The sequence below is a fragment of the Mandrillus leucophaeus genome, unplaced genomic scaffold (assembly GCF_000951045.1).
Source record: "Mandrillus leucophaeus isolate KB7577 unplaced genomic scaffold, Mleu.le_1.0 Scaffold436, whole genome shotgun sequence".
Taxonomy (NCBI): Eukaryota; Metazoa; Chordata; class Mammalia; order Primates; family Cercopithecidae; genus Mandrillus; species Mandrillus leucophaeus.
Genome location: NW_012104654.1, coordinates 2,351,128 through 2,363,578, shown reverse-complemented (window position 1 = coordinate 2,363,578; position 12,451 = coordinate 2,351,128). Strand labels below are relative to the sequence as shown.

Here is a 12,451-nt window from a genome sequence, read left to right as displayed (position 1 = left end):
ATAAATGCTCACAAGACGGTCTGGCTATATAACTGCTGAAATCCACATCTTATTCAAGCCTTGACCTATAAACTCCCAGAGAAAATTCCTATGGGCTCTGCCAGCCCCATGTCTGCCTGCTGAAGCTATACTACTGGAAGAAAACATGAGCTCACTGTTGGAAATAAGTGTTTCAGGTATCCAAAATTAAAACACAGAATATGTTTTGGCATGGAAACAGTGCCCCCAAAAAAGCAGTTATGTTCCATAGTACTTTTAAAACTAAAGGTGAACTATGTAATGTAAGGCTATGTACATCTGTGTGAGGTTTTCATGACAGTAATCTGAAACAAATAATTTAAAACACAAAATATACTTCAGTTTTTATCGATCTACTTAAAATTAAGTTTTAGACTAAAACCCACTAATAATGCAAAAGGTTGACTGCTTTTATAAAAATTATGCCTGAAGGAAACCTGCCTAAATTGTACATACTATCATCAAAATGCTTCTAAACAAGCTTTTGTGTGTCAACTTTCTTGCCTTTTTAAGTACAGGTTGGGCATCCCTAATCTGAAAATCCAAAATCCAAAATGCTCCCAAATCTGAAACTTTTTGAGCCCTGACATGACACCGCAAGTGGGAAATGCCACAACTGAAACCTTTGTTTTCTGATGGTTCAATGTATACAAACTTTTGTTTTATACATAAAATCATTACAAATCTTATATAAAATTAACTTCAGGCTACGTGTACAAGGTGTATATGAAACATAAATGAATTTCATGTTTAGACTTGGGTCCCATCCCCAAGATATCTCATTAAGTATATGGAAATATTTCCAAATTTGAAAAAAATATCAAATCCAAAACACTTCTGGTCCCAAGCATTTCAGATAAGGGAAAGTCAACCAATACAAATTTCTCTTCTATCCCTCACATTTTTTCACTCTTAATGTACTCTCATTTACTTCTACTCATGAATAAACATGTATTTTCACATTTACTTCACAAGTTTAAAAGTTCTATCAATTCATATATGACCACGTACTTAAATACAGGTCCTAAGGACTGTTTTGTTTTTGTTTTTTTTTTTAATTGCTGGAATTCTGTTTTTAAGTGGAATAGTGTAGGGTGAAAAAAATCCTACCAAGGACTGACACAGGCACTGGGAGCATTGCTGGACTGGGCAGAAGAGCTGCTGAAGAGCACACACAGTCTCTGGTGGTTAATGGGATTCAGACAGTCCACCTAAATTTAAAAGAAGTAATGAATGGATGAGCAAGCGACTGCAACCACATTCAACTCCACTGCATCAAATACACTCCACTCTATTTGTAAAGCCTCCAATTATCACTGTAGGGGCTCCGGTCAAGACTTACAACTACAGGAAACTAAATAAAAGGAAGAAGGGCAGTTGGTTTTTGAGAAAAGACAACTCAAAAAGTTTAAGTTAAACTTAAAAACACAAAACGATGTCTAGATAGCTTGTTTTCTTAACTTACTCTTTAATTTACAAAACTGCACTACATTATTTTAGAAGAAAAATTAAATATATCCATATTTAACAATCTGAACTGATGGGATATAATAACATCAATCTGAGACACCCAGAAATCTAAATTCTAAGGTGTATATTTATCTATGCTTATGCCTGTTTTTGATCATTACAAAGGGAAAACCAGCTCTCTGTTAAAACTGAAATAGTATAGAAGCATTTGAAGAAGTTCATAAAATACACAAAACCTCTCCTCCTATGATTCTCCTCTACCACTGAAGCTGAGCAGTTTGACTCTGTGGTTTTAAAATATCTATTCTTTTTGCTAGTTTACACACCTGTCCCACATACACACATCACTTCCTACCTAAGTACACACAGGGGGTTTTGTTTTTATAAATATGGAATAATGCAAAACATATTAAAATATAACTTGCTTTTTAACACTTCAAATATATCATGGGCTTTATCCAAGTCATTAAATGACTTGAGATCTTGCTCATCATTAAACTGTTTCAATAAACATCTTTGTACATATATTCTTACAAAATGAAAGCACCCTTATATAAGCACACTTAATTATTTCTGCAGGATAGATTATAAAAAGTTGGAGTCCCGGGTCAAAGGCATATACATGTATGTGTAAATTAATAAGAGGCTTTCCTATCACTTTCTATAAATTTGTATAAATTTATACAAATGTACATACACATACATTTGTATAAGCTTACATGAAATTTATGAAAGGTGTTTTTCCATGCCATCATTAACCATGGGTCTTTTATCACTTTCCTTTTTGCCAGTCTCACAAATAAAAAATTATTTAGCACTTCCTTGACTACTAGGGAAATTGAACATATATTATTTAGCACTTCCTTGACTACTGGTGAAATTGGACATCTTTTCGTTTTATTAAACAATTGCATTTCCTCATCTAGCAATGGATTTGTTAATTAGTTTTACTGCATTATTATCAATAATAGATCTATAAACCTTCCTTAATTTGCTCTCAATTTATGCCTAGAAAGAAAAAGGTCACTGTCGTAGTTAAATAACAAGGTAAAATGTTTTATGTTAAAGAAAAAAAATAGAGCTACCTTTTTTTAGAAAACAAATCTATTTCCTGCTAACTTCTTTTAAAAAAACACATCTATTTCCTACAATAAGCTTCCATCTCTCACCCCCTGACACTAGGATCCAGGATATCATACCACATCCAAGTCATGTTGTCAGAAATTTTAAGCAGCTCCCCATTTCCCTTTACTTCAAGGATCTGCCTAGCTTACTATAAGCTCATCTTAAAACCCTGAAACCCAGTTTCATTACAATTCTGCTTCATACGTATTAAAGTAACACATAAGCCAGCAGACTCAAGACAAAAACAAAAATAGCATAGGAGAAGAAATATTTCACAAATCTGCATGCAGTCTGCCAAACTGATTTTTTAGCTTGCCTTAGAGGAGTCATTCAACACATCCTAATGTACAAGAGCATCAAAAAGTGGTCTGGCTCACCTTTGTTGACCACACAGCATCATTCGGAATAAGCCCTCTCTCTTCATCACCCTCATTTTTGCTTCCTGATTTGCCACTTGAAGTACTTGATGCATCCTTTGAATGAGCAAAAGGGTCTGAATTTTTGGGCTGAATTCTTCCTCCTCTGGCTCGATAATCGGCCAGCATTCTACCCAAGCTCTGGCTATCGCCCAGATGCTCAGCAATTCTAGTGCTCACAAGCTCATGTGAGGGTAAGACTTGAATACACTTGGCCTGAATACTTCCGTTCATGCCCTGAAGTCCAGAGAGATCCCTGAGCAGCTGTTTCTTCCTCCTGTTCTCCATTTCTTTGAATTCTTTATTGAGGAGAGGAGACCAGTAAACCTGCTCTGCAAAATAATCTCGGGTAGAGCATCTCATCCCCTTTTCAGTTAAAAGAAAGGGTTCTCGGAATGTGATTACTGGGGAGATACAGAGGATCACATCTTTCAATTCCTGCTTAAAGGCCAAAGAATAAGTCTTTCGTTTATCTTCAGAGGAGGCGACTTCCTCAGTAACATATAATCCAGTGTCATCCTGTAGAGGGTCTCTAAAGGCTCTTATCTGGCTTTTGGGATCCTGCAGCACAACTGTTTGCTGCAAACTCTCTGGCTGCTCACTGCCTAAAGCATCTTGTTGGTCATCCACAGGAAGTGGCAACAATGATTCCGGTACAGGTGGAAAGAAAGCACAAGCGAGACCCGCCGGGCAAGTTGTTGTGCTATGTTCCTGATGCTTCACAGAGGCAACAGCCTGTGGAACATTTTTATTTTCCTGCTCACCCTTCTCAAACACAATCCTCGATTCCAGCAAACTGCTATCATCACAGGGCAGAGACTCAGGAGGGATGTCAGGATCCCAGGGGAGGGAACCTCCACCGTACTGCTCTTGGACAGTCCCCTCATGCCCTCGTCCCTCAATCAGGGAATGGAATGAAGGGTTTTGCATTAATGTGGGAGGCATAGCAAATTCATCCATGAGAAAGGAGATTTCTAGTTGAGAATGATAAGCAACACAGATCATAAATATTAGGATCTCCTTAACTCGAGCCAGCTCATAATCAGAGCCTCCTCTCAGCTTGATTGTACAGCCTAGGTGCTGTGGACAACCTTCAAAAAACATCAGCGTCTTGGTTTGCTCTACAAATAAAAACAAACAAAAAGTTAAGATGGTGGAGGTGGCAATCCGGAAGTCCAAATAGAATCAATTCACTCTCTTAACATCTGTGAAAGAAAAACTCTTACATGAATAAGACCACAGTTGCCTATCCTCGCCTACTATTAATAGATATTTCCTAGTAAGTAAACATTGTAGTAGTGATAAGTTAACTCTTTTCCTCAGGTCAACCTATGCTAAAGATCACTCACCATTAGGCAACTGAAATATCTGCATATAAAATTTGTGACAAGTGCCCAGGTGTGGTTTCGTAAGCAGCTGGTCCATCGACATCACTAAATCACCTTGGGTCATTCGACTGATTCGTTCCAAAACTTGCTACAATACACAAAAACATTATATTACAAAACTAGAGAAGAATAAAAATCTTTGTAAATTTAATCTGGAAAAGTGATGGAAAAATTAAAAAATAACACTCACAATAAATTTCCTTTTTAATAAATATATGATGAATTTTTTTATTCCGGATTCTTCTATATTTAGTTGCTTAGTAATCAATATGTGCCCACTGAAACCTTACTCATATTAATAACATTATCAAAATGCATTTAAGCATCATGGATTACCACAAGATGCTGTGAGGAGAAAAAACAACTTTCTAGAATTGGTCCCTATTCTGCAGAGGGTAAACTTTTGAACGGAGAGAACATTTTCTGCTTGAGCAATTCTCCAACGAAAATGAAGGATCAACGAATACCTAGTGATTAACTAATGTCCATTTCACTTTTGGTCTTGTAGACATCAATAATAAGCATTACATAATCAATTACACTTTCTTCCAGTCTGAGATTCTCAATCTTAATGAAATAGGTGCCGTATCTTCTGATCCACTTTCAATACGTATGGAACAGCAAAGACTAAGATTCTTGTATACCTATCATATGTACATATAAATTCAAAAGCTGCAATTTTTTAAAATAAGTAGAAAAAATAAAATAGAAAAATAAAAACACTCACCGATTTTACATTAATGACCAAAGTAATACCATGTTCCAATAACATGTCCTGGGCAATCCGAGACACTGTTTTCTCAACTAGAACCAAGGTGGGTCGAACATCAACTATTCGCTGAACATAATTCTTCAAGAATTCTCTTTCCTAAGTAAGATAAATCAGAAATATCACACTTGGTAAAACGCAATATCTGGACATATTAAAATATCAAGATAGCTTCACTATTATTATCAATCTTAGCCTAAATTTTCTTCATCCACAAATAAGTCTGTAAGCAAATTAATTCAAACAAAGTAAGAATCTCATTCGTCATTCTAAACTTGATTATGCTGACAAGAGTTTCAGAAGAAATTCCATTCTCCAACTAATTTTCCTTGAAAGATTTTCAATTCTTAATTTAAAAGCCAAGAATGCAATTAGCTAGTTCAGAGGTTAAAAAAGCAAGAACAACCAAAAAACCTAACCTCCAAACTCCCAAAATAAAACCCATTTCTATGTTTGTTTGTTTGTTTGTTTGTTTTAAGAGATGGGGTCTCATTCTGTCATCCAGGCTGGAGTGCAGAGGTGCCATCATAGCTTACTGTGACCTCAAAGTCCTGGGCTCAAGCAATCCTCCTGCTTCACTCTTCTAGGACTACAGGCACACATCACAATGCCTGGCTAATATTTTCTATTTTTTTTGTAGAGACAGGGTCTCACTATGTTACCCAGGCTGGTCTTGAACTCCTGGCCTCAAGCAATCCTCCTGCCTTCAGCTCCAGAAGTGTAATGATAAGTGTCAGCCACTGTGCCCAGCCCTAAGTGGTTTTAATATGGTTACAAATTCTCTCCTCTACATTCTGAAACCAAAATGAGTTATCTCTCTTTCTGGATATCTGAACAAATAACTCTTTAACAGATGCTACTTCAGCAACTTCCTAATTCCAATTTCCCAACAGATCATATAATACCTAGAACAGCCACAGTTAAAGATCTCAAACATAATGCTAATATAATTTTATCACAAAGGTTTAATTTCAAAAGAAATGAATATTGTGGCTGGGTACGGTGGCTCACGCCCATAATCCCAGCACTTTGGGAGGCCGAGGCGGGCGGATCACCTGACGTCTGGAGTTCAAGACAAGCCTGGCCAACACAATGAAACCCCGTCTCTACTAAAAAATACAAAAATTAGCCGGGCGTGGTGACAGGCACCTGTAATCCCAGCTACTTGGGAGGCTGAGGCAGGAAAATAGCTTGAACCTGGGAGGCAGAGGTTTCAGTAAGCCAAGATAACGGCACTGCACTCCAGCCTAGAGGACAAGAGCAAGACTTCATCTCAAAAAAAAGAAAAAATAAGAAAGAAATGAATATTGTAAATAACAACCAGAGTTAAAACAATACAATTCACTAATTGCTTCATAGTATTTCTGGGCTCCAGATGGGAGACAACTAAAGATGAGCATGTTTGCCACTCCTACTCCATGTGCCCAAAGTGTCTTCTGAGCAAGACTGTATTCACGTCCCTTACCACCCGTAATGGATGAGCCTACTCACTGCAGTAAACTTGCCCTATTATGAAGTATATTGCTTCTTGCCTTTGTTTTACTGATACTATTTATTTCAAATTCTCCCATTATTAACAAAATGGATTTTTTTCCTAAAATGTGTTAATTTCCTACTCTACTTACTAACTTGCAATTTAACAGCATTTAAAATAATTTTATTTGTTCAGCTCTAATAAAGTACAATCAGAATCTGTTTTTTTGTTTTTTTTTTAAGTTTCTGCCTGTGGTAGTACAAAGATGGCAAATAACTTTCCTTCCAGTTCCAATTCTAATCAACTATCATGACTACTCATGAAATACCATGTCAAAAAGGAGGCCTTGTCCAAGCTCAGCAAGGGAAGAGTATCAGAAAGTAGGCCATAAGCACAGCAGTGGTGAACCAAGAGATCTAGTAGACCTCGCCTTGTAAAGAAAGTAAAAAGTCACAGGCTAATTATCTCCTTGACCTTTGTTTCTCATCCTCCTTTTTCTGAATACCTATCTTTCAGCTTCTTCTCTGATTCGTTATTCCACATCAGATAAAAAAAACTCAAATGAGCTGGTACTTTCTATTAATTCAGAAAAAGTTCAAATCAGCTGATATTTTCTATCAATTTAAACTAAGAAGTTTAAGTAGGGCAGGAGTTAAAGGTATAATAAAAACTATGTTTGAAAGTTTTGATGAACAAGATGCTTTGTTAATGAGTTAAACCATGTTTCCTAAGTACAATCCCCCACAGCATACCTCTCTAACAAAAAATCTTTAGTCTATTAACCTGATTGTAAACATAGAGTAATAATAATGTGAATAAATTTAGCTGTAACTTTAAGTAAACAAACACCTGTAGATTACAATTAACCTAGTTCATCAATTCCAAGACATACAATTTTACGAATTTTAACATCTCTGCAACCAGGATGCATCTCAGTCAAAGCAATTCTGATCTGATCATGTGAAAGTCTTCTGCTGACAATCTTCTGTGGAATCAACAAAACCTCCAGCATCAAATTATCTTAGGTTCCATGAACATAATTATTGTATTTCCCTTTATTCCTTTAGAGTTCTCTACTAAAATGTCTAGTCAAAATCCATCGTTTTTACTGATGGCACAGCTGAATTCGAAAGAGAAAACAGCCCCAGCTCACAGAGTTCTTAAGTAATACAGCAGAGTTTTATAAAGCACTGTCCCTTTTACTACAAACTCAGTTTCTCTTATTGTTATCTATGAAATCAGGACAAAAGTGATTGCTCCTATCACTCTTGAAAAAATGTATTTACCTAGGAATTTTCAAGTAATACTTTTCCTAAATGTTTCTGGAACCCAATATAAGTGTTTCCACTGTAATATAATACACACATTCCTAAAAAGCTTCCATTTTGAATAACCACAAAATAAAATTAATAGCATTTATGGCAGAAAAGGAGCTGGGGCAGAAAACTTAAAACCTATGCAATTTTATATCTTCAGCACTAACAAAAATAATAACTGGTACCTTAAGAGGAATCACGGAGAGCCCAGGCAGAGAGCTTCGTATGGCATGAGGCTGCCTCAAGTGAAATTAAATGCACAAAAACTATTGCAATGCTACAACTGTAAATGGAGCTCTGAGCAGTAAAGCTACCAAGAACCAGAGATGTGGGTGTACCTCCCTGGGGAAACAGCCCTGTAAGCAAAAGCTCACTTTTACTTTCTTAAAATAGAGCTGGAAGGGTTTCTGCCTGTGTAGCAGCTGAGCTGAGACTGTTTTCCTTTCCGGCTGAGGGTTATAACCTACTGCAGCTATTCGGGGCCTCCTTGCTTAGGAAAAACCACTTAGAAACCAACACAACTTCCATCTGACATTATTCTGTTTGCCAACTACATATAAGCTAACTGGTGTTCTAGAAATGTGTTTTAGTAGCATAAACTGTATTACAAACCAGAGATTCCATTAGAAATCTGGTAAGTTCAAGAAATTCTCACGGTCTGATTTACTGTGAGAATTAAATACTTAATCCAAACTAGTATTTGGATTAAGTGGGAAAGGGAAACCAGTATTTAGATTTTCACCTTTTGTTCCTTATATTCTTGAACAGTTACATGTTACTTTTAACACTTTGAAACTTTAAAAATAATGAGTGACAGAGGTTTTGGTAAGCTATCAAGTTTGCCTATCCAATTTAATCAGTTAGAATTAAGTCAAAATCATTAAGAATTTATAAGCATCATGATACACAAACATCCCTCCAAATTATTTTTAGTAGTAAATTCTTACCTGAAGCACAATAGGATCAATGCAAGTAAACTTAGTTTCTTCTCTGTAGAGATACTCAATGGAACACTTCAACAGAAGAATTTTGGGGTTTTTAATACAAGAATTCATCTACAAAAAAAAGAACAGTTTGTTAAAGTTTTTAAAGGTTTGCATTTTACAGCCCTCCTTTAATTATAACTTTAAATCTATATTGTTCATAATTCCTACTAACTTAACGTATCTCATATTAGTATACTCTCATTTAGTTCTTTTACGGTATTAAATTTTTTCAAAGCAAATAATATGTTCAGAACAATACAAAATTCTTCAAAAATTGGCTTTGCTTTCTTAATACTACTCTGATCTTCTATTCTCTTAACTTTTTTTTTTCATTTCTGATGTTGAAAGAAGAGACATCATGCCCTGAGTGTGCACGGAGGGAGCAGTATTTAATAATGGGTTACTTCACAAACTCCAAGAAATAAGCAACTTTAAAAGCATATTTCAGTCTGTCTAAAATTCAAGAGGAGAAGAGGGAGAAAAGAATTAAAATGCCTCCTGAACATATTTCTAACAGAAAACATTTCCAATCATTAAGGTGGCAAGCTAAAATAGGTACCATGAAGTTCAAAAAGAAAATGTGAAAGCATCTCAAGCAGAGACTCTAACAATATACCCTAACCTTACAGCCACAGGCAGAATAGCAATTGAGGTTTCAGGCTGACCAAGTTTATGGACCCCAAACAGCAAACAGTTCCAAAAACAGTGACTCACTAGCTGGGAAACTCAATTCAGGACACTTTGTAGCAACTACAAATCAAAGACTATCTCTAATCAGTGGGACAAGACAGTCATTCATGCATATGTTTCCACCACACCTACATACAAATTTTCTTCACTTTCTGAGAAGGTGTAACATATTTACCTCTTAATTCAACAAATATCATTTAATTTGGTTTAAAGTTCTCCTTTAAAGGGTAATGTGTGGTTTTAGTAAGACTCTGTGTAGAAATACTGACTAATGTGGAATTACTGCAATAAAATATGCGATAAGTAAACAATTGAAGCCAAGCATATTTTTATTTATCTATGGTCACTAACAATTGTCACGAATCTTTTTTTTTGTTTTTTTGGAGACAGAGTCTCGCCCTGTCACCCAGGCTGGAGTGCAGTGGCGTGATCTCAGCTCACTGCAACCTTCACCTCCCGCATTCAAGCGATTCTTCTGCCTCAGCCTCCCAAGTAGCTGAGACTACAGGCACACACCACTATGCCTGGCTAATTTTTTTGTATTTTTAGTAGAGATGGGGTTTCACCCTATTGGCCAGGCTGGTCTCAAACTCCTGACCTTGTGATCCGCTTGCCCCGGCCTGCCAAAGTGCCAGGATTACACGCTCGGCCTAGTGCCTACTTTAAATATGGTACCATCATTTCCCTAACATCCATACATTCCCATTGCCCTTAACCTACTGAATGAGAATTTCTAGGGGTTAGGCTGGGAACAGACATTTTTAAAAGGTCCACATGTGATCTCAATGTATGTACACTACACTTTGAGAATCAAAAGACTTCAGAATAAAGTTCAAGACCTTTAATGAGATACAAAGCCCTTGCCTGTTTCCTCCAGCTTCATTTATATTGCCCATATTACACCTTAGGAGCTCAGAGTCTCCGTAACACCCCAGGTTATCTCACTCCACTCCTTTGTGCTAGTGCTACAAAGACATAAGACGAGAAGGAAAACAGAAGAAAACTGACAGCTCTGTAGCCTAGCGCTAGAAGAGCTATCAGCTTTAGAATGCTAAGCCTCTGGAAGGACTCCAGCCTACTAAAGAAACCCTGTCTCCCTAAGATGTAATGGGATCAGGAGATAAATAATGCTAGTATCTTATCATTCTGCTGATCTAGAAGCCTGATCCTCCCCACTTCCTCCTTCTGTCTGGTGAATTCCCATTATTCAAATTCCAATCCATTCATCCTCAGCTCTGGGAAATCTTCCCTGAACCTACCAAATTTCACCCCTATGGCAGACACAGCTGCCTTTCATTGTCCATTGTCCATTTCTTCCATGACTAAGGTGCCCCAACTTGTTATCTAAGCACACAGCCATGGTTTGCTGAACTTCACTGCTGAACTGAATCACATTACCTTTTTATGTGCAATGTTCTTGGTACAAACAAAGCCATTGACAACCACAGAATCAAACTTCTTTCCACCTGGGATCTAATGGAACAATTAAGAAAACAATACAATTCAATAATAACATGCTTAGAATCTAGTCAGATGTATGCTATTATTTCTTTCCATTTCTTTTTAACTATTGTGTAATCAAATAAGAACAAAAAATTTCAGGAAATAATTGTTCCTTTCAACCAATGATCAATGGCATGTCTGCATGACTCTGTTTTCTCATCCCCTATTCTCTAATGTACTATACTAGGACTCTAAAGTACTCACTGACTGAATAAACTGGTGCCATGTGGCAGTTAACACTACTGTTTAAGTTAAATATCACAGGGAAAAAGCACACACAGGACTCCATTACTATCTAAATCAGAGGTGTCCAGTCTTTTGACTTCCCTGGGCCTCACTGGAAAATGAATTGTATTGGGCCACACATAAAATACACTAACAACAGTGGATGAGCTTTAAAAAAAAAATCACAAAAAATGTCGTAATATTTTAAGAAAGTTTACGAATTGGTGTTGGGCTGGATTCAAAGCACTCTTGGGCAGCATGCAGCCCACAGGCCACGAGTTGGATAAGCTTGATCTAAATAAAGCAAATTACCCACTGCTTTTCCTCAGAACAGTGATCATAATCTGTGAGAATAGGGTTTCTCATAGCTGACGTGTCAAGAAGAGGAAGTAAGTAAGGAAGAACCTGTATCGATTTGAGTTCCCAACCCATCTCTGATATAACTCATCCTTTCCATTCACCTCTCACTTCCTATGCGTGGCTTCCATGACTCCTAAGTGCACTGCTAACAAACAAAGCAGACAGCAAAACCTCCTACTCCTCATCTAGCAACCCTCAGGGTAATGACTCCTTTTAGATTACCATTAAGAGAAAAATTATAATCAGTCCTGCCTCATCACTTCCTAGCATTAGTAAAACATTAGCAGAACTCACTTTTTTGATGTGGACAAACTGACGGATATCCATGTCATCATCCTGGTTCTTGACATCAGGTCGGACTGTCTGAACAACCTGGCAGACCAATGACACGATGATGTCCCTCCAAGATGATGACAGTGAGTCACTATGGAGCAACTGCTGGAGTAGTGCCATCATGTGGTTATGATTAGCTGAACTACAAAAATATTATAAGAAAGAAATTTGCATAGTTAATACTGCCAGAGACAATAATTCTGATGATAAAACAGTCTACAAAGAAATAAACATTTCAATTACGGTTCACAGATAAGATTTTCTAGGTCAATATCATTCTTTCATTATATCTGTACCTTAAGGATTTTGCATATAAATGAAATCTGAATATCTTCCACTAAGAAGTTCCCTGCAACTGACTGAAATGAAATTTTAACA

The 12,451-nt window shown here is 36.8% G+C and overlaps 1 protein-coding gene across 1 annotated transcript in view; it reads right to left on the bottom strand.

The window, feature by feature from the left end:
- Nucleotides 1-12,451, bottom strand: part of PIKFYVE (phosphoinositide kinase, FYVE finger containing) — a 105,067-nt gene that overhangs the window by 34,968 nt on the left and 57,648 nt on the right. Inside the window, exons 14-20 of the mRNA XM_011993923.1 lie at nucleotides 12,035-12,215; nucleotides 11,051-11,125; nucleotides 8,924-9,031; nucleotides 5,145-5,285; nucleotides 4,379-4,505; nucleotides 2,991-4,150; nucleotides 1,129-1,229 (exon numbers count right to left, since the gene is read on the bottom strand). Coding sequence (XP_011849313.1) covers nucleotides 1,129-1,229; nucleotides 2,991-4,150; nucleotides 4,379-4,505; nucleotides 5,145-5,285; nucleotides 8,924-9,031; nucleotides 11,051-11,125; nucleotides 12,035-12,215 — 1,893 coding nt within the window. The remainder of the gene's footprint in view (nucleotides 1-1,128; nucleotides 1,230-2,990; nucleotides 4,151-4,378; nucleotides 4,506-5,144; nucleotides 5,286-8,923; nucleotides 9,032-11,050; nucleotides 11,126-12,034; nucleotides 12,216-12,451) is intronic.